This window comes from Dermacentor variabilis, chromosome 2, assembly GCF_050947875.1.
Source record: "Dermacentor variabilis isolate Ectoservices chromosome 2, ASM5094787v1, whole genome shotgun sequence".
In the NCBI taxonomy this organism is placed as follows: Eukaryota; Metazoa; Arthropoda; class Arachnida; order Ixodida; family Ixodidae; genus Dermacentor; species Dermacentor variabilis.
In genome coordinates, this window is record NC_134569.1 from 45522650 (window position 1) to 45543248 (window position 20599).

Here is a 20599-nt window from a genome sequence, read left to right on the forward strand (position 1 = left end):
AGGAGGTGAGTGTGTTGCCCCAGTCTTCATTTTCGCAGTGTCTGTTTTTGTGGAAGTCGGCCTTGATACGGTAGCCACTTTGCCGGAAGATGGTGTATATCTTTCAGTAGACGTAACTCTTCGTGCTGCTATCCGGTGCCGATGTCGTCGTCGCCTGAGAGTAGCGGCAGCCTCTTTGTGTGTTGAATGGTCCCGTACCATACGTTTGAGTACTGCTCGCTCGTTCCTCACCCGCGGGCAATCATTGGATGAGGCCTCATGAGTACCATGGCAGTTAGGGCACTTTAACACAGTTGCGCGGCAGGCATCTGCTGAATGAGATTCGGTGCACCGTGGGCACACAGGGTTATTCCTACAGACACTTTAACGTGTCCCATCTTGCAGCATTTGTAGCATTGCAGGGGCTTCGGTACGTATGGGCGGACTGGATGGCGGACGTGGCCAACTTTGACGTGTGAGGGAAGGCTGTCTCCATCAAACCACAGCTTCAGGCAGCGGGTGTTGCCAAGTCTTGTGATGTGCGTGATAAGAGTGCCTTCTGTAGTTGGCTTTATTAATATTGGTAAGTCGTCGGTTGGTATAGAAATATCGATATCATAAATGACGCCGATAGTCCTATTGCAGCCAGTAGATATCACGGATCGCACTTGTACTTTGTTGATCTCCGTTACGTGTCGCAGGTTTTGCAGTGCACTACGGTGTAGAACATCTACTGCAAGGATCTTCTTCCGTGCGTTTATTCTCACGTCCTTTATCTCATTTGGCGCGATTCCCTCAAGAAACGCAGAAAGGACCTACCTGTTTGGGAGTCGCAGATTTGACACTGGGTCCACAGGCATGAATAGCATAATGTGCGGCCAGCGCTGCGGTGTTGTCTTCACAGTGGAGACACTTGGCGAAGATGACCTCCGTAGCAGTCTTCTTTTTGTGGTTCGGCTCATGACAAGCGTGAAATCGTCGTCCGACGAGTCGACGCTGTCCGAGCACAACTTGGTTGCCTCGCTGTCCGTGTCACTTGACACATTTCCACGTTTCCTGGACGCGACCCCGCGTGATGGCTTGGCTCCAGGAAGGTCTTCGAGGGTTTCTTCGTCCATTGCCAGAACACGGGAGCGGCAGCTCCCAGAGTTTGGAAAGAAACAAAGCGAGACAAAGGTACAAGCGTTCTATGATAGAAACACTTCGTCGTCGTCAACTTCTTTCACAGTGGCCTAAGTTGTATAATAGCTTGAGTCCCTAGGTATGTCGACGGCATGACGGCAACCGGATTATGGTCATGGTCGTGATGCCGTCGTAGTCGTTGCATCATCTTAATTGCAGCTTTGTCATACGACTGTCGTGGTGTCGTTGTCTTTACGCCATTATCATCGCCATCGTCCTGCATTCGTTGTCGTAACGTCATATTGATGCGGCTGTGGGGGTTCTATCGCCGTCGATACAGCTTCATAATGCGACTGTCCTCATTCCCTTGTCGTGACACTATCGTTACCAACATGTCGTCGTCACGCTCTCATCTCCATACCGACGTTGTCATGGTTGTTCCATTACAGTGTCCTCATTATAACTTCGTTATACGACTCTCGCCATATCGTCGTCGTCACTCTATTGTCGTCACACTGTCGTTTGACCATCCTCACCAATTCAGAAGCGTCAAACCATTGTCGCCAGGCCGTCGACATTAAACTGCCTATGTCGCTCCACTGACATCATTCCGTCTTCGTCATGCTATCGTAATCGTGCTGTCATCATTTATTCGTTATTATACCACCATTAAATCTAACCTCCGCCATTGCATCATCGCGAGACAGTCGCTCTCAAGCACCCGTTGTCGCAATCTTGTCGCAGTGTTGTAGTATTTCCGTCGTGATTATGCCATCGATGTCATTCATGCGTTGTCATCCGGTTGCCGTCATGCCATCGTCGTCATACACTCGACGTCAACCTATTGTCGCCCTGTCCTCGTTTTAACATCCTCGACATTTCATAATCGTCATCTTGTCATGCCGTCATCGTCTTATCGCCTTTGACACTTCACCGGCGTCATTGTGTCTTCGTCTTTCCATCGTCGACACTGTGTCGTCGTACAATCGCCGTCATGCCGTCGTACTTTGGCAAGCGAGCGCCACTGCAACATCGACTGATACCGGAGACGGTATATGGCGTTTATAGCCGCTGCAAGGACAGTCTGAGAAGCACAATTACAGATATTACATAAATGCGACCTAAGAAATAGGGCGTGTCGCTACAATGCATATATTCTGATCGCATTAACGGCGACAGTTATTGTGAGATGGGTTCTGCCGTAATTCCTTTCTTCATTTCATACGATTTAAACCACCGATTGCGTCAAGATAAATATAAGCAAACGTGCGATATTTGCAACGAAAAGGGCGAAACATAGGACATCATCATCAACATCATTATAATCATCATTATCATAAGCCTATTTTATGTCCACTTCAGGACGAACGCCTCTCCCTGCGATCTCCAATTAACCCTGTCCTGCACCAACCGATTCTAACTAGAGCCTGCGAATTTCTTGATTTCATCACCCCACCTAGTTTTCTGTCATCCTCGAGTGCGCTTCGATTTTCTTGGCACCCATTCTGTAAGCCTAATGGTCCAACGGTAATATAACCTGCGCATTACATGACCTGCCAAGCTCCATTTTTTTTTCTCTTAATGTCAATTAGAATATCGGTTATCCCCGTTTGGTCTCTGATCCACACCGCTCTCTTCTCTAAAGTAACGCCTAATATTCTTCGTTCCATCGCTCCCTTACGCGGAACTTAACTTGTTTTCTAGCTTCTTTGTCAGTCTCCATGTTTCTGCGGCTTATGTTAGCACGGTAGAATGGACTGGTTGAACACCTTTCTTTTCAATATTGGTAAGCTTCCAGTCAGGATCTTACGAAGTCTGCCGTGTGCGCTCCAACCCACTTCTTTCTTCTGTAAATTTCTTCTCATGATCAGGGTCCACAATGAGTAATTGACCAAGATAGAAGTACTCCTTCACTTACTCTAGAGGCTGACTGGCGATTCTGAACTCTTCTCCCCTTGCCATGCTATTGATGATTATCCTTGTCTTCTCATATTAATCTTCAACCCCCCTCTTACACTCTTACAACATTGGAAATATTTTATCGCTATACATGACCCTTCACGAAGCACCAGAGGAGAAAGAAAAAGGAATAAATGAAAGCTTACTAACTTCTTTTCTTTTGTGCCCTAGGTGTGTGTGCATGTTTTTCCGGGGCCAGCCAATCGTTTACTTCGTTTTAACTCCACTAGGTGGAATCTTTCCAAAGCGTGTTGTTTCTTCTTTTTCTACCCGTCCGATAATGTTTCCTCAGAATCCACAAAATGTGGTATTGGAGGAGAAGAACTTCGTTCCTGACCGAGAACTTATGCTCAGCCACCAGTTCACAGTGCCGAAACACACTGTCCTCGGGGAGTGGAAGCTGGTCATGCGTTACGGACACAAGGTAAGTTTCTTCTCAACGCGACTGCTTTCGACGCAGTCACCTGGCTTGTGTCATCTTACTGTAGCGGCGTATGTAACATACTGTTTTTTTTTTCACCTCTGCTTTTCGCGAGCAGCTTCAGCAAAACACGACTGCTACATTCGCCGTGGAAAAATATGGTGAGTGAAATCACACACAGCATTTCAACGCTAGCAACTTTTAGCAGCGCAAAATTAAAAAAAAAAAGGCAGGAATCAGAGAGTTAGTCTTTCCACTAGCTGCCTTCTGCGGCTCCAAGAGAATCCAGCACATTGGTTTAGTTTCTGAGTGCGGGAAGCGGAGAGCCGTGCTTTCGTACCTACGAAACGCATCACGACCCCTTTATTTGACATAACTGAGCACTGGAGCTTAAAGGGGTTTTCGTTCCTAAGTGCTAGTTCCCGGTGCCCGGCTGGCTTTGATAATATGTCCAACGCCACGATTGCCTAGCACCTGCTCATGCGAACAGTTCTAGCCAATTTATTCGACTATTTGTACTTGGTATGCAACAACGGTCGAATCGCTTTGGTTTGAGAGCAGTGCGAAGTGAAATTGAGACTAGAATTCAAACTTACACTATCGCGTGGAAAGGTCAGCAAGTTTTCCTCAATATGCAACTTCACATCCCATTGCCTCCAGTGCAGCAACGATGAACTCAGCTAAAGTTTCTGTAGCTCACGGCGTAAGGCTAATCGCTAAAAAATCGGTGAAATTATCTTGCTGTTTGCTGCTGTCCCTTTAATCATGCTCATCAAAATACACAGACGCGCAATCATCGGAGCCCGTGTTTCCTGATAAAATTAATATCCTTCGGCACCTTGAATGAGGAACACTCCGCTGGCATTCCTTAGCGGAATATCGGCCCCGAATTTGCTTTGATGTCGAAAACTGCGGAATTGGTCGCACAGAGTTACTCTGAACCTAAGTTCCTCCCTTTAGGTAACGAAAGTTGAATGAGTGTTTTCTGTATTGAAGGTGCTCGTATACAGAATGATACTTGACTAATTGCGACCAAGACCAAACTTCAGGAATTGAACTGAAAATATGCGTTTCGATTCAGGCTACTGGATTATAATTGTTTATATTGAAGCAATGCTAGAAAGACTTTTGTTAGTAGGAATTGTCATTAACTAGGCAAAAAGAAGAAACATTTGAAAATCTAACTTCGGCAAACTAAGGGCCTTATAACGTAAAACTATTCCAATATGTTTTTATTCCAATCTCCTGACGTCAAATTTGCTTAACCGTCGACGCAAGCATCGGGCGGTGATCAGCAGCGTTGCCTGAATAGACCAATCAAACGCTCTCCTCGCTTATAGGGGGTCACTTTTGCTTGCTCTAAAAACGAATAACATTTCCTACAGTGAGCGGCTTGTCTTGTCTAATTGGCTGACAAGAGGCGAGGAGCAGGCTCAAGGGGAGAGGTATTCGATGGGGCCGAGCCAGTGCACTGAAAATCAATAACCGGTCGAAGAGGGTGGTGCCGGCGTCTGCAATTGGTCCGCTTTCCCTTACTTGGCTTGAGGCGGCTGGTCGAAAATCGCGGCGGCATGCAACGGAAGGTTAAGAATGCCGCTAAAAAGGATCCTCAGCAAAGAAAAGTTGGCTGAGCGAGGTCGTAAATGTGCCGAAAGTGCTTGAAAACGTTACACGACCACGCAAAAAGTTTATTGTACGCAAATAAACCCATACTCTCCGGCAGGTGCGAGTAGCCAGTGCCTGAGCGATCGGCGGCAGCCATCTCTTATTCCTTTCGGATTGGGGCAGCCTGCACCTATTCAGAAACAAAAATCTGTTTTTTTCGGCATATTAATGCATCTTTAACGCGTGCATGTCACTCTGACGTAGTGAGTTTTCGCTGTTTTGTGACGTCGCGTGACAGGCAGGTCAAGTGGGTGCAACCCGAAGCCTTTTGACGAACAGCCGAGGGTTAATGGCTAAAAGGCGTCGAATCAGAAATAACTATTTTTTTATTTTGGTCCAAAGATGCATAATCAGTGCGTACGCGTTATATCAGATGGGGAGCTATCGCGGTTTTCGTAACGGCTTGTGATAGACAGACCACGTGGGGGTAGTTCAAAAAAGTTTTTGACCAATCGCGGAGGGCTGATTGCAGAATTGGAATAGAAAAGTTTGGAATAGCTTTACGTTATAGCGCCCTAAAACCTGCAGCTATTCTTCTCAGTTCTCCAATTAATCCCTATCCTTAACCCTCCTTTTCTCCCTTTCATCTTATCCCGGTCCATAGTAGCAGGCTAGAGCAGTCAACCTCAGACCAACCTATCTGTCATTTCCTAAATAAATTTTTGTTCCTTTAAGCTCTTTAGCAAAAGGAGAGGTTATATACTTTGTTCTTTTGTTCTTGCTTTGTTCCAGTGCTCCCGCGGTTTTCAGTGCAGTTGAAAACAGTCGACTACATCCTGCCAGACTTCAACAACATCACTATTAACGTTCGAGCAAAGTAAGTTCGCAGATTTCTCCTCCAGTTGTAAGAGAGAAAATATGCAACTGACTGCCGCAGAACCTCCTCCTGTAACGACGCAAAAGCTCACCTGTAGCTCATTGCAACTGAGCCCATTCATGTTTAGATTCGTTTTGTGTTTGGTGGCATTGCCGTGGAAATGTGCGATTCAGAAGAGGGCGATCAACATACAACTATCTCCGCAGGTTCGTCAACAAACAATACGTCCGGGGCGTTGTTTCCTTCCGATTTTCTGTCAAGAACGAGCTGGGCGCCGTGGAGGAGATCGGCACCAGTGGCACGCCTAAGACGGTACGTACCTCAGTTGGCAGGGCACAGTGTCGTAGACGATGCATAGACTTTCGCTTTGGTGATTGGTCGGAAGAAGACCTGCAGAAATCGGGAAACTTGCAGGCGTCGGATGGAATCAGCTGCCGCGGAACAGGTGTAATTGAAGACCGCTGGTAGGGCTGTGAGAGGCCTTCGTCCTGTATTGGCCATAGAATATGCTGACGATAATTGTGATCTACGGAAATCCTCAAATCTAAAGGAGATTTGTGGAGTTTGATGGCGCCAGGTTTGGTTAGATACCCAGAACTCTCCTCTTAGCTCTTGCAGCGAACCCTCGTTTTTGCTTCCCGAAGAAGGAATATTTGTTACTACCTACTAAATTTCATATCATTTCGTTTTATAGCACTGAATTCTAATTAAGTAGACGGTAAGCCAGTCTCTATCTGTACGTGGGGCATTAGCCATATACTTACCATTGTTGTGAGCTCATCTGCGATGTGATATAAAAAATCACCGCCACAGGAGTCCGTACAGATAGTTAACTAGCTTAGCTGAAACTATTTTACACTGGGTTAATCCCGACGGTTCATTAAACGACGGCTTTGTAGGCTGCCGGATACTCGGTATGCAGTTGCTGCTTGCGTTCGGCTGCACGAGCCTGTTGTTGTACCTGGGCTGCAGCATCCGCACGGCGCAGACGAGCTCGTTCCCGGTTCTGCTCGTGGCGTTGCTGTTCAAAAGCTGCCTGCTCCTCAGGTGTATCTATGACGCGAGGCTTACCCATTTCAGAGACGGAGAGAAACTTCTGCGCGCGCGCTCGGCTGCGACGGGGAGCAACGACGTCACTACCGGCGCAGGCCAATCGCGCTCCTCTCTTTCTTTTTTCGCGCATGCGCATGGAGTTGCGCCCGGAAGCTTTCAGCGTATAGGCGACAGACGGACGGACAAATCGGCTAGCCATATAGAGCTTGTAAAAAGCTGCCTTATATTTTAATTGGACAAGCTTGCTTGGTACGCTACTGGAGATGTTGAGTAATACATAAAACAATTTAGGAACTATGGCAGAGCAAGTATTTGTATGTTTTAAGAACGGATCGACTACGAATCGTGTACTGGAGGAAGCGAATCGAATGAAATGCTTTTCCAATAATTGTTGAATGAAATATTGAACAGTCCGTTTGCGCCATTAATATAAAACAATGTTATATCCTAGTCTTCAAACGCTGACAAGTGTCTTTTATTACCCTGCACATTCGGAAGCTTGGCTTCTTAGAAGCACAAAAATGCAACATTAGGAGCAAATAAGCAGTTCCTTCGCATACTGAGAACTCTTCGAAGCACAGGCCGTCATGTATTGTCAGATGAAGTTTATAAGCCATACCGTGCGGGCCAGTTAGCCCCTGTTCATACCATCTTGACTAAACATAAAATTGCCGTCGTCTATTACGACGGGGTGAGAGAAAAAAAAAAGAGTGTTGCTTTTTTTCTGCTCTGAGTGGCCGCTGCAGGCGGTGCCACAATATTACGAAACAACAATGTAACAAAGGGCAGTCACGTTTAATGCGATAAAAACACGTAGCTCCGACATTCGTTAACACTACAACTTGAGCAACACGCCCTGTCCAATGTTTCGTATGAGCAACATTTAAAAGCGAATGATCGCGGTTTAGCCGCAAAGCCTGCCTTCATGGACCGCGAATACGCGCAATGTGCCTCGAGCGGCCAGTCGCGCGGCAATATTGCGTGCATTTCCGGGCCTCTTTCACGCTCGCCAATACACTTTTATGTAGCACGTATTGAGCAACAGAAAGGAGTATCGGGAGTTTTTCACGTCGCTCTGCAATTTTCTCATTGACATTTTTCATTTATTTATAATATTTGAGAAGTTGATAATTAATTAGGACTAATTATGTAGTTAGGCATAATGAAAAAAATAATGCGAGTACCTCCAAGTGACGGCAAACAACATTACTTTTGTTCTGTCCAGCTACGTGGCATTTGCATACCTTTAATGTATGGCTCAAGTTATGTGGGACACCCTGCATACACTATAGCCGCAACGAAAGGTGTCGTATATTTGCTACAATAGTTCGGTTGATCATGCACAGAAGGCGATGGGAAGTATTCGAAAACTATTTTAAAATATTCGTATTTGGGGGAGGGGGGCGAATAAGGACAATTTGATTCGAGGACTTGCTCGAATAGTACGTTATTCGATTCGTTGTTAGAAAATGTTGAAAACTCGCACACTCCCCCTTTCCCCTACATTCGACGCACACAACCGGCAGTAAGAGTCCACCACCGAAACCTTGTAAAGCATGTCACTGCGGAGATTGATCGAGAAATACATCGCTGCGTAGAATTGATGCATTCAGAAGCAGCGATAATTACTTGTGCCTACGTCGTGCTACAACGTCGACGCACCTCTTGCAGCTAGAATACGGCGACGCCGTGTACACGCTGGCACGGGCCGAAGTAGACGCCAGGCTGAGCGAGCACAAGCTGCGCGCCCTCTTCGAGGCGCGCGCTCGTCTCGTGGTCGAGGCGACGGTCATCGAGGAGGCGACGGGAATACGGGAGACTTCGCGCAGCGAGCAGGCCGTCTTCTCCACGTCGCCGTTCCTGGTGTCGACGGCACGGAGCGAGAAGAGCTTCAAGCCGGGAGCAAAGTTCTACGTAACGGTGAGAGCAGACCACCGTCGCTGGCTTAACCATTGATCAAAGCAAAGCCAGGTGCAAACGCTCTTAGCTTGTGATGCAGTGAGCGTGTGATGAAATCAAGAAATTCGCTGGCATCAGATGGAATCATCTGGCGCAAGACAGGGGTAAATGGCAGATTCGCTGGAAGAGGCATTTGTCCTGCAGTGGACATAAACGCGATGATAGTGATGGTTAAACGTACTTGCATTCTGCAATTGCTGGCATTAGGGAACAAGAACTAGATTTTTTTCAGGCAGCGTAACGCGCAGAAGTGATAAGTTGTAACACAATGTAACCGGTAACAAGCAAATGGAAGTCGACGGTGGCCGATGATTAGATGGAGTACTGTTAACAGGAAACCTGCATGCATATCATAGGTTTGGCCTATATGTAGAGATACTTGCAGGTAACTACCATACACGTATCAATCAACAGTAAGCGAATAAGACAACATGAACCCTGAGTCTCTAATCTGAAGCCACCGATAGGACCAGGAGATTCGTCTTCATCAGGAATTGATGAGGACGTGTCTCCTTGCCGAATAGTTCGCTCCGGGCTAATGCTTCCCTGGTTCGCTTATTGTTGCTCCCTAAACTGTTATTCTTATTTACTCCAACTCTTCTGCGCTCATCTCCGAAACTGCGCCATCCTTTCATGACGTTAGCGCTACACCACTGCCAGACACAACTTGACGCGGTGAATGATTTTTGTGTGCGGGTCGCTGGTGTGTGTGTCAGCCCCAACGCCGAATACCTGAGTGTCGTCCTTGTGTCTGGCGTCCCAGAAATGGAAATTTCATTTACTATGAAAGAACTGGACGTCCCTTTGCTGCTTCTCGACGTTATCTTCACCAGGGCGCGACGGCCTCACCTATGCAGCTATTTCCTATCTTAGGCAAGAGGCCAGGCAAGGACTGTTGAATTACTACGACCACTCATGGCATGAAGGCATTGTTCCTCTTGCGCCAATAAACTCCGATCATCGCCATCATTGTTCCTCAGCAATGGAAGATTAATAGGCTCGTACCGCTACTCAAACAAGGAAAGTCGCTTGTCGACTTGATGTCATTGCCCTGGCAAGCTGGAGAGGGAAAGTAATGAAAAAGATCATACTTACACGCCTAGAATGGTATCTTGAACGTCACAATGTGTACCCTGACTCCATGACAGGTTTTCAGCGATGCAGGTCATCAATAGACGCCGTTCATAGAACAAGAAAAATGCCTCAAGCGCATATCAGTGGCGCTCTTTCTTGATATGTAAGGGGCGTACGATAATGTCACACATGAAGGGATCCTCGAGTGAAGGCAGGTTGTTGGAATTAGTGGCCGAATGTTTCAGTGGATCTGCGACTTTTTCACGAGAACGTCCTTCTTCGTGAAAGACCAAAGATGGCCCAACTGCGAACTATTATACTTACGTTGACGTCCCACAGGCCGGGGTATTGAGCCCTTGTCTCTTTAACCTAACTATGGTTAGCCTTGCTGAAATATTACCCAAGAGAATTCAGCTATCAATGTGCGCTGATTATATTTGTCTTTGGTCTTCTGCGCTGCTTCGTCTTCAAGTGCGCGCAAGAATTTAGCGGGCAGCCACCCTAACTTGTTCATATATCGGAAAAAAAGGCCATAGTGTGTCCACCAAAAAATGCCCGTCAATAGCGTTTACGCGCAAACCCATGTTGCCGTACCCTGTTTCTCTCTATGGCCGGGCTGTCACATGCCAGAAGTATCATCGCTTCTTAGGTGTGATTATAGGAGCGACCTTCGTGGAGCCTCCACTCCATGTGCCTGAATGGAGACTAATTTCGATTGTACATATAATAAAGTTCCTGTGCAGAAAATCCTGGGGCATGTCGGTACGGGCCATGCTGCAGTTGTACAGAACACTGTTTTCGGGTTTCTTACAGTACTGCTTGCCAGTTTTGGCGAACACAAGTAAAACAAATATTCGTCCCCTCGAAAGTTTGCAAGGCCAGGCTCTACGAACTTGTCTTGGACTACCACGATGCGCCTCGACTCACGCAACAATCATGATTGCTAAAGACTACTTGGTTCCAGCATATATATCAATTGACAACGTTAGGTCACCTAGGCACTGTCTTGCTGCTTTTCCAGCACAAACACCTCAAGCCACATTTTCCAAACTTGTTTGGACGCATCAAGGCTACTGTTTGGATCGCACCGCTGGTACGATCTGTTGGGAACTCGGCGCTGACGCCCGTGGTTGTACCTGGGTCGCAAGCCCCAAGGTTAGCGTTGGCCTGGCGGCCTGGGGTACAACTGGAAGCATCCGAAGGTCCCGGCAAAGCAAGAGTCGACTGGTAACAACAAAACAACTTGTTTATTTTAACATCGCAAAGAGTTGGCGGTCAGGTTTGACCGAAGTAGAGAGACGGGAGAGCACTTTACTCAACAGAAGAAATCGGAGCCCTCCTTTTGGCGTCCGGGGGCAGCTGTTTTTATACTCTCGCAGTTGAGGGCAAGAAGGAACCCCTCAAAAGACGAGCACGTGAATGTACAATGGGCTAATGGTGACGCACACTGTCGTAGCGCTGCCGTAGCACCATGTCGAGCACGATCTCGTAGCACCCTGTCGAAGCGCTGCCGTAGCACCATGTCGAGCACGATCTCGTAGCACCCTGTTGTAGCGCTGCCGGTCGGGCACAATGACTGTAATGAGAGGATGATCCCTGCTTTCGCATCGCCTGGTTCGGGCACAATGACTGGAATGAGAGGGTGATCCTTTGCGGTCGCATCGCCGCAGTCGCGCCTGGAAACACCTGCCGATGAGCGTTGCGGCGACGACGATCGGGCCAAAATGTCTGCCGCCCCGCCGCAGTCGCGCCGGCAAAACCACGTGTCGCAGGCGAAACGCAACAGACCGCCCCGCCGGGGGAAGGAGATCCCGATGGACAGGGGACTGCATCCGCTGTCCGGAGGGATGTCGCTCGATGATGCTCATAACCGAAGTCGGGCGTCCCTCGACGTTTCTTGAGCGCAGCGCACAGAGAAGGCCTCGTTCTCTCGTTCAGGTTCGCACGGGACACTGCAAAGTGACTTCGGGAGAGTTCACATTTTTGTTCTCGTTCCCGGCAAGCGTTAGAACTACGCTGAAACTCAACCGCTCAGTCAGCAAGCACGGCACAACCCTCACTAAGCCCTGCCAGGCTCTTTCCCCTTTTTATACCCCTGCCTATTTCCTTACAGTAGTCTAGCATCACTCAGAACGCGTCCACAAATTGAAAAATTGCACTAGAAAGCATATCATCAATTTGAAACACTAAACAAAAGCAATATGTTAAAAAAAAATCCTGCCTCAGGAAGAAAAACATCAGTAACAAACAATTTTGAGGCTGATTCCTACGTTAGGGGCTTCGACTTAAGCCATCGGCGTTACCGTTGAGACTCCCCTTTTTGTAACGCACCTCAAAGGAATATTGTTGTAAAGCGAGGCTCCAGCGCAGGAGGCGGCCATTTTTGGGAGAGATGGTCTGCAGCCATTGGAGAGGGCAGTGATCCGTCTCAATGATAAACCTCGAGCCGGCTAGATAGCATGACAATTTCTGAACGGCCCACACGAGACACGCACACTCTTTCTCGGTGGCGCTATACGCCTGCTCACGACTGGTCAGCTTACGACTAGCATACAGGACGGGGTGTTCTACTTCTCCATTTTCCCGTTGGCACAGTACAACGCCCATGCCTCGCTCACTAGCATCGCACTGAACAACGAACCCTTTTGTATAGTCTGGCGATCGTAGCACAGGCTGGTTTGTTAGGGCACTCTTTAGGGCGCTAAAAGCTCTTTCCTTTGTCTCGTCCCAGACGACTGTTTGAGGCTCTGTTTTTCTTAGAGCATCCGTCAGGGGAGCCGCGATATCAGAGTACCTAGGGATGTACCTCTGATAGTAGCCGGCGACACCCAAGAACGACCGAATATCGGTCTTGGTGCGCGGTTGCGGAAAGTCTCGCACAGCGGCCACTTTTATTTCAGAGGGGCGGCGACGACCCTGACCAATCACGTGACCGAGGTAGACAACCTCGGCCTGTGCTAACTGGCACTTAGGAGCCTTGACTGTCAAGCCCGCTTCGCGCAGGCGGGTTAGCACTGCCCGCAAGTGTGCCATATGCTCAGACCAGGATGCGGAGAATATCGCTACGTCGTCTAGATACGGTAAAGCGAATTCTTGCTGTCCCCGCAACACTTTATCCATGAGACTTGAAAAACAGTATGGCGCGTTCTTCAAACCAAAACTCAACACTTTAGGACGGAATGTTCCCATTGGTGAAATGAACGCCGCATACCTACTAGCCTCTTCTGTAAGTGGAACCTGCCAATAACCCCTGACAAGATCTAGGGTAGAAATAAACTGAGCGCTACTAACTTTCTCAAGGCGCTCCTCGATGTTAGGGATCGGATAAATTTGATCCTTAGTGATGGAATTAAGCCTGCGGTAGTCGACGCAAGGACGAGGTTCCTTGCCCGGTACCTCAACTAAAATCAAAGGGGAGGTATAATCACTCTCACCTGCCTCAATAACACCGAGCTGTAGCATTTTCTTTACCTCAGCCTCCATAATATCGCTCTGGCGGGGTGACACCCGGTACGCCTTGGACCGTACTGGCTCTGGGGAGGTAAGTTCTATATCATGAGTAAGTACAGAAGTCCTACCAGGCCTCTCAGAGAACAGACCTTGAAACTCTTGTAATAGCTGGTGTAGTTCGGTTTTCTGCTCGGGCGACAGCGGTGCTTTACTGATAAGGTCACTAATGACTTGACCGGTGTCTTCCCTGTTCGTCACTGAGCCTAGTCCCGGAAGCTCGACCGGAAGCTCTTCAGGAACGTTTACCATCATGCACACCACTGCTTCCCTTTGTCTATAAGGTTTGAGCAGATTACAGTGGTAAACTTGCTGTGCTTTCCGCTTTCCTGGCAGACTTACCACGTAGTTAACGTCCGACAGTTTCTGAACAATTCGTGCTGGGCCCTCCCACTGCACGTCTAGTTTGTTGTTTAGCGATGTGCGCAATATCATGACCTCATCGCCCACCTCAAAACGACGGGCCCTGGCTGTCCGATCATAATAAACCTTGGCCCTCTGCTGGGCCTTTGTCATTGCTTCACCTGACAACTCCTGTGCCCTTCTTAAGCGTTCGAGGAGCTTAAGTACGTACTCCACCACGACTGGGTCGTCGCCCCTACCTTCCCATGATTCTCGAAGCATGCGAAGCGGAGATCGAAGCGAGCGACCGTACACCAGTTCAGCTGGCGAAAACCCCGTAGCTGCATGCGGCGCGGTTCTTAACGCAAACATCACCCCAGGCAGACACAGCTCCCAGTCAGTTCGATGTTCAAAACACAACGCTCTCAACACGCGCTTCATGACGGAGTGGAGCTTCTCAACGGAATTCGACTGTGGGTGGTACACTGAGCTGTGTAGCAGCTTTATCCCACACCTTTCGAGAAAAGTTGTCGTCAAAGCGCTAGTAAACACTGTGCCCTGATCTGATTGGATTTCCGCAGGAAAACCAACTCGCGCAAATATGGACAGTAGTGCATTAACTATCTCAACTGAGCTGAGTTCTTTAAGCGGCACTGCTTCAGGGAACTTTGTCGCTGGGCAGATCACAGTCAAAATGTGTCTGTACCCCGTGGCTGTTACCGGCAGAGGTCCCACTGTATCAATAACGAGCCGTCTAAAAGGCTCCGTTATGATAGGTACCAATTTCAACGGCGCCCTTGATTTGTCCCCTGGTTTGCCCACCCGCTGACAAGTGTCACATGTCCTCACGAAATGGTCTGCGTCCCGAAAACACCCTGGCCAATAGTACTCTTGCAACAGACGGTCCTTAGTTTTCTTAACTCCTAGGTGTCCGGACCACGAACCCCCGTGTGACAAGCGCAACAGATCTTGACGATAGCATTGAGGCACGATCAGCTGATCGAACTCCACTCCTCTGCGGTCTAGATACTTCCGGTACAGGACTCCACCTCTTTCCACAAAACGCGCAGTTTTCCTGGCGATACCTTCTTTGACATTGCAGCGCACGTTTTCCAGGCTGCCATCCTTTTTTTGCTCGGCTATCAAATCCGTCCGGCTGACTTTTAGCAACCTATCAAGTCCGTCTGACGTAGGCGCGATGAGCAAATCAGTAGATAGCTCTTCTAACTTTCCCGCGTCGGGCGTTTCCTCTCCAGTATCTGGCGCCTTTAACGTTACAGACTCAAGTTTATTCAGTTCGGGCGTGCTCTGAATATCAGCTTGCTGCGCCTCTGACCCTTTTTCGTTGTTTGATAACGTCGGCCCCGCAACTACCGCCTTTGCAGCGAGCTCCCGAACCTTCGACCTGGTTAAGGCCTGAACATTAGCTTCACCAAACAAAAGCCCCATCTCGCGCAGGAGGTGATCGGACCTGTTTGAAAATAGGTACGGGTACTGGGGGGGCAGCATAGATGACACTGCCGCCTCCGTCTCAAGCGCTCCGAAAGGTCCTTCAATAAGCACCTTTGCTACTGGCAGACACACGCTATGAGCTTCCACGGCTTGCTTGATCCACGCGCACTCGCCCGTGAACATATGGGGTTCTACATAAGACGGGTGAACTACATCCATCGTAGCTGCGGAATCGCGAAGCACTCGGCACTCTTTCCCGTTCACGAGGAGGTCTCGCATGTAAGGCTCGAGAAGCTTCATGTTCTCGTCAGTGCTGCCTATTGAAAAAAACACAACTTTTGGTGTTGTTTCCGGACACTGCGCCGAAAAGTGACCCGGCTTCTGGCACGTATAACACAAGCGCGCTCGCCTCATCTCGAACCGCTTTCTGCGTTTGGCTGCCGCCGTCTCTTTACGTTTGGTCGGACTGCTTTCGCTCGCATCCGCACTACGCGTGTCCCCCTTTAATCTCATGGGCGTGAACTTCGGCCTCTCAAACTTCGAGCCAAATTCAGCCTTTTGACCGTCCTTAGCTCCGCGAGCCCGACGCGTCACAAACTCCTCGGCTAGCTCAGCGGCTTTAGCCACCGTACAAACGTCTGGCCTATCCAAGACCCAGTATCGCACGTTCTCCGGTAACCGACTATAAAACTGTTCTAGCCCGAAACACTGCAGAACTTTATCGTGGTCACCAAACGCTTTCTCTTCTTTGAGCCACTCCTGCATGTTCGACATAAGCCTATACGCAAACTCTGTATATGACTCACTTCTGCCTTTCTCATTTTCCCGAAACTTCCGACGGAACGCCTCCGCAGACAGCCGGTACTTTTTTAGCAGACTCGATTTTACTTTGTCGAAATCCTCTGCTTCCTCTCTATCCAAGCGAGCGACTACGTCGGCCGCCTCGCCGGGTAACAAAGTGAGCAAGCGCTGTGGCCACGTTTCCCGAGAGAACCCCTGCTTCTCGCACGTTCGCTCAAAGTTAACCAGGAACAAACCAATGTCCTCTCCAAGCTTAAACGGCCGCATCAGGTCAGTCATTTTGAACAATACTCGTTCTCCTGCACCGTGTGCCTGACTTCCATTACGAGCGCGTTCCATCTCTACCTCGAGACCCTTCATTTCCAATGCGTGTTCGCGCTCTTCTTTTTCTTTCTGTTCTTTAAGTTCACGCTCCTGTCTCTCTTTTTGCTCTTTAAGTTCGCGCTCCTGTTTCTCTTTTTGCTCTTTAAGTTCGCGCTCCTGTCTTTTTGACCTCTCCTCAATAGTCTCAAGGCATTCCGACAGCTCGTCATCCTCAGCCTCTAACTCAAGAATAGCCTTTAGCAGTTCAGGTTTTCTTAGTTTGTCTGAGACATCCAGACCCAACTCTCTTGCAAGCTCCAACAATTTCGGTTTGCGCAACGACTTCAAATCCATGGCTGCTCTGAATGCTGCTTTCTCTACTGCCTATTATTGTCTTGCCGCAAACTAACCCGGCAGCAACGACAACCACAATTACCAGCTCTGTTTCTAACACTAACAAAAGCCTGGCAAAGCTCAGAAGAAGAAAGTCCCGCACTCACCAAACCTCGCAGGCAGGAATTCCGCGCAGTCGTTCCGCTGCAGGCAACCAGTCATCACACAGGGCTCGTTGCACTGCTCCCGGATCGTCGATGAGCTGCTCAGCATACAGTCAACTGCATCTCTTCGCTGCTGGCCTCCGTTGTCGCGATCTCACCGCTGGCAGACAGTTGTTTGAAGTCGTAGGCGATCTCACCGCTGCCAACCAGATGTTTGGATCGCACCGCTGGTACGATCTGTTGGGAACTCGGCGCTGACGCCCGTGGTTGTACCTGGGTCGCAAGCCCCAAGGGTAGCGTTGGCCTGGCGGCCTGGGGTACAACTGGAAGCATCCGAAGGTCCCGGCAAAGCAAGAGTCGACTGGTAACAACAAAACAACTTGTTTATTTTAACATCGCAAAGAGTTGGCGGTCAGGTTTGACCGAAGTAGAGAGACGGGAGAGCACTTTACTCAACAGAAGAAATCGGAGCCCTCCTTTTGGCGTCCGGGGGCAGCTGTTTTTATACTCTCGCAGTTGAGGGCAAGAAGGAACCCCTCAAAAGACGAGCACGTGAATGTACAATGGGCTAATGGTGACGCACACTGTCGTAGCGCTGCCGTAGCACCATGTCGAGCACGATCTCGTAGCACCCTGTCGAAGCGCTGCCGTAGCACCATGTCGAGCACGATCTCGTAGCACCCTGTTGTAGCGCTGCCGGTCGGGCACAATGACTGTAATGAGAGGATGATCCCTGCTTTCGCATCGCCTGGTTCGGGCACAATGACTGGAATGAGAGGGTGATCCTTTGCGGTCGCATCGCCGCAGTCGCGCCTGGAAACACCTGCCGATGAGCGTTGCGGCGACGACGATCGGGCCAAAATGTCTGCCGCCCCGCCGCAGTCGCGCCGGCAAAACCACGTGTCGCAGGCGAAACGCAACACTACCTTCCGTCGGGCTTTAAGCCAGCAGCTGTTACTTACAACAACACTGTTACCCCTGTGGCCCCCACGGCAGCCACAAGTACGCCTCACGATTCCGTGAATTGTGAAGAGGACCCGTCATTAAACAGTGGCTCTACGTCAGTTAACACTGTCATTACTGAACGAGGCATATCAACCAAGAACGCACATTCACACCGATTGATCTGTCTCACCCACCAGCTACACAGGCGCTGTTATCATTTCGGCCTTGCAAGTCACAATTACATTAAAAGTGTCCCATATAACGACCTCTACGGCAACAGAACTTGCCGCCCTACGTGCCGCGGTTAATTACATCGCACAAGCAAACTATCGAATGTGACTCGTTTGTTGTGACTCCAAGGCAGCCCTTCGGAGTTTGCAAACAGCCTTACGATGCAAGACTTATGAAGAACTGGTGCTTGAGACCAGCGAGATTATCCATCAAGCCCTCATAAACGTACATGACATCATCTTCCAATGGCTTTCGGGGCACTGTGGCGTCGTTCAAAATGACCTTGCTGATGATGCCACCCGATCAGCCCGTAAAGAAACCCTGACACTTTCTATACCCTTATCAAGGACAGACGCGTCGAGTGATCATCGTTTACTTGCTCAAACGAAGACTGATACTTTGTGGAACACCGTGATTTTCTCCAACTGCCATCTCCACCGATTGGATCCTACATTGAAGCTGCATATTCAGTCGAACTTCTCCCGCCGCGATGCAACTTTACTGTGCCGCCTCTGGTTTGGAGTGGCTTTTACGAAAGGCTACCCATTATTTTTTGGAATGTCCGACACACCTACCTGTGGCTCACGAGACGAAAGAGCACGTGTTGTGTGTCTGTATTATCTGTGACATCGAACGCGACGTTCTTCGGAGGGTGTTAAACCCATTAGACAGCAGACCATTTTCAGAGACTAAGATTCTCGGACCATGGCGGCACGCATTGCAGGCTTACAAAGTGACGTGGGTAATGCTACGTTTCATGAAATCGACTGGCCTCAGTGACCCATTATAGGCGTGAAGTTATGGAAAACCACATTTATTCACACGGATAGCACCTTCTTCCCTCCCTCTCCTTTCTTTTCTTTCCTTAAAAACCTTCCCCCGTGTAGCTTAGCAAACCAGACTTGCACCTGGTTAACCTCCTTACATTTCCTTCCTTCTTTTCCTCCTCCTCCTATTCCAACTCTTATGTGTTCCTTATTGGAAACGCCAATATGCTCACGTGTGACACATCCCGCTGTGAAGAGACGCTCGCACACATTATCTGTGCCTGCCCGCGCCACAATGCCGAGAGGCAAGTTATGTGCAGAGTGACGGACCAATTGCACACTCGTCCTCTATCAGCAATAAAAGAACTAGGCCAGTGCTTTCAAATAACATCAGCACCGAAGGCTTTATTCCCGTTACTAAGACTCCTGCGGTCTACGGGCCTTCAAGATATACTTCAAGAACGACGTCCCCCACCGCTCTATAGGGTGATCGGTTTGTTTGTGCTCGTCTTTCTTTCTCTCTCTCGCTCCTTTCCACTATCTTTCTTTTCTTATTCCACTATTCCTTCCGCCAAGCAGGGTAGCCAACCGGAACTACCTCTGGTTAAACTACCGGTCATTCTATGCTCTCTCTCTTTCTCTCTCTCTCTACTCCACTGAGCCCCTCATCTGAATTGCGTGTACTATGATCTCTGGAAATGACAGTTAGTTTGTAGTGTCTATATCAACCTATGCTTTGTCTTTGCACCGTCTTTTCGCGTCCTGTTATTTCTGTTTTGTCGAGCTGTTATCAATCAATTTGCGTTTTCACCGATTTCTCTACTCCGCCTCTTCAACGCTCGCAGGCGGATGTGACGTACGCCAACGGTGAGCCCGCAGCGAATGTGCCGACTAGGCTGACGTGCGAAAGATGCCACGTGTCGCCTAACACCTACAAGACCAATAAAAACGGTGTTGTGACTTTCTTCGTCGCCTCCAGGACTAACGACGCGGGATTTAAATTCAAGGTAGGAACCTACAGGTGATGCGGCTATATATATATATATATATATATATATATATATATATATATATATATATATATATATATATATGTGTGTGTGTGTGTGTGTGTGTGTGTGTGTGTGTGTGTGTGTGTGTGTGTGTGTGTGTGTGTGTGTGTGTGTGTGTGTGTGTGTGTGTGTGTGTGTGTGTGTGTGTGTGTGTGTGTGTGTGTGTGTGTGTGTGTGTGTGTGTGTGTGTGTGTGTGTGTCTAGGTGCAAGAGAAAAAAGCTGCAGCAGCAGGGGCTGCACAAGGCATCAGTGTGCCCCATTGGCACACACAGACAGGGCTGGAAACGTCGTTAAGGCCAACGCCTCGGGCCAAACAACCTCCTGCTTCGCAAATAGAATCAGGAACACCTTAGACTTCTGTCAACCAAAGGACCAGGCAGGATTCCGTAAAGGCTACTCAACAATAGACCATGTTCACACTATCAATCAAGTGATAGAGAAATGTGCAGAATATAACCAACCCTTATATATAGCTTTCATTGATTACGAGAAAGCGTTTGATTCAGTCGAAACCTCAGCAGTCATGGAGGCATTACGGAATCAGGGTGTAGATGAGCCATATGTAAAGATACTGGAAGATATCTATAGCGGCTCCACAGCCACCGTAGTCCTCCACAAAGAAAGCAACAAAATCCCTATAAAGAAAGGCGTC

The 20599-nt window shown here is 48.8% G+C and overlaps 1 protein-coding gene across 1 annotated transcript in view; it reads left to right on the forward strand.

Moving 5' to 3' along the window:
* The window catches only part of LOC142571747 (venom factor-like), a 120873-nt gene that overhangs the window by 16109 nt on the left and 84165 nt on the right, over positions 1-20599 (forward strand). The window contains exons 5-10 of the mRNA XM_075680325.1: positions 3353-3484; positions 3600-3642; positions 5879-5963; positions 6170-6275; positions 8688-8936; positions 19740-19901. Of these exons, the coding sequence (XP_075536440.1) occupies positions 3353-3484; positions 3600-3642; positions 5879-5963; positions 6170-6275; positions 8688-8936; positions 19740-19901 (777 nt within the window). The remainder of the gene's footprint in view (positions 1-3352; positions 3485-3599; positions 3643-5878; positions 5964-6169; positions 6276-8687; positions 8937-19739; positions 19902-20599) is intronic.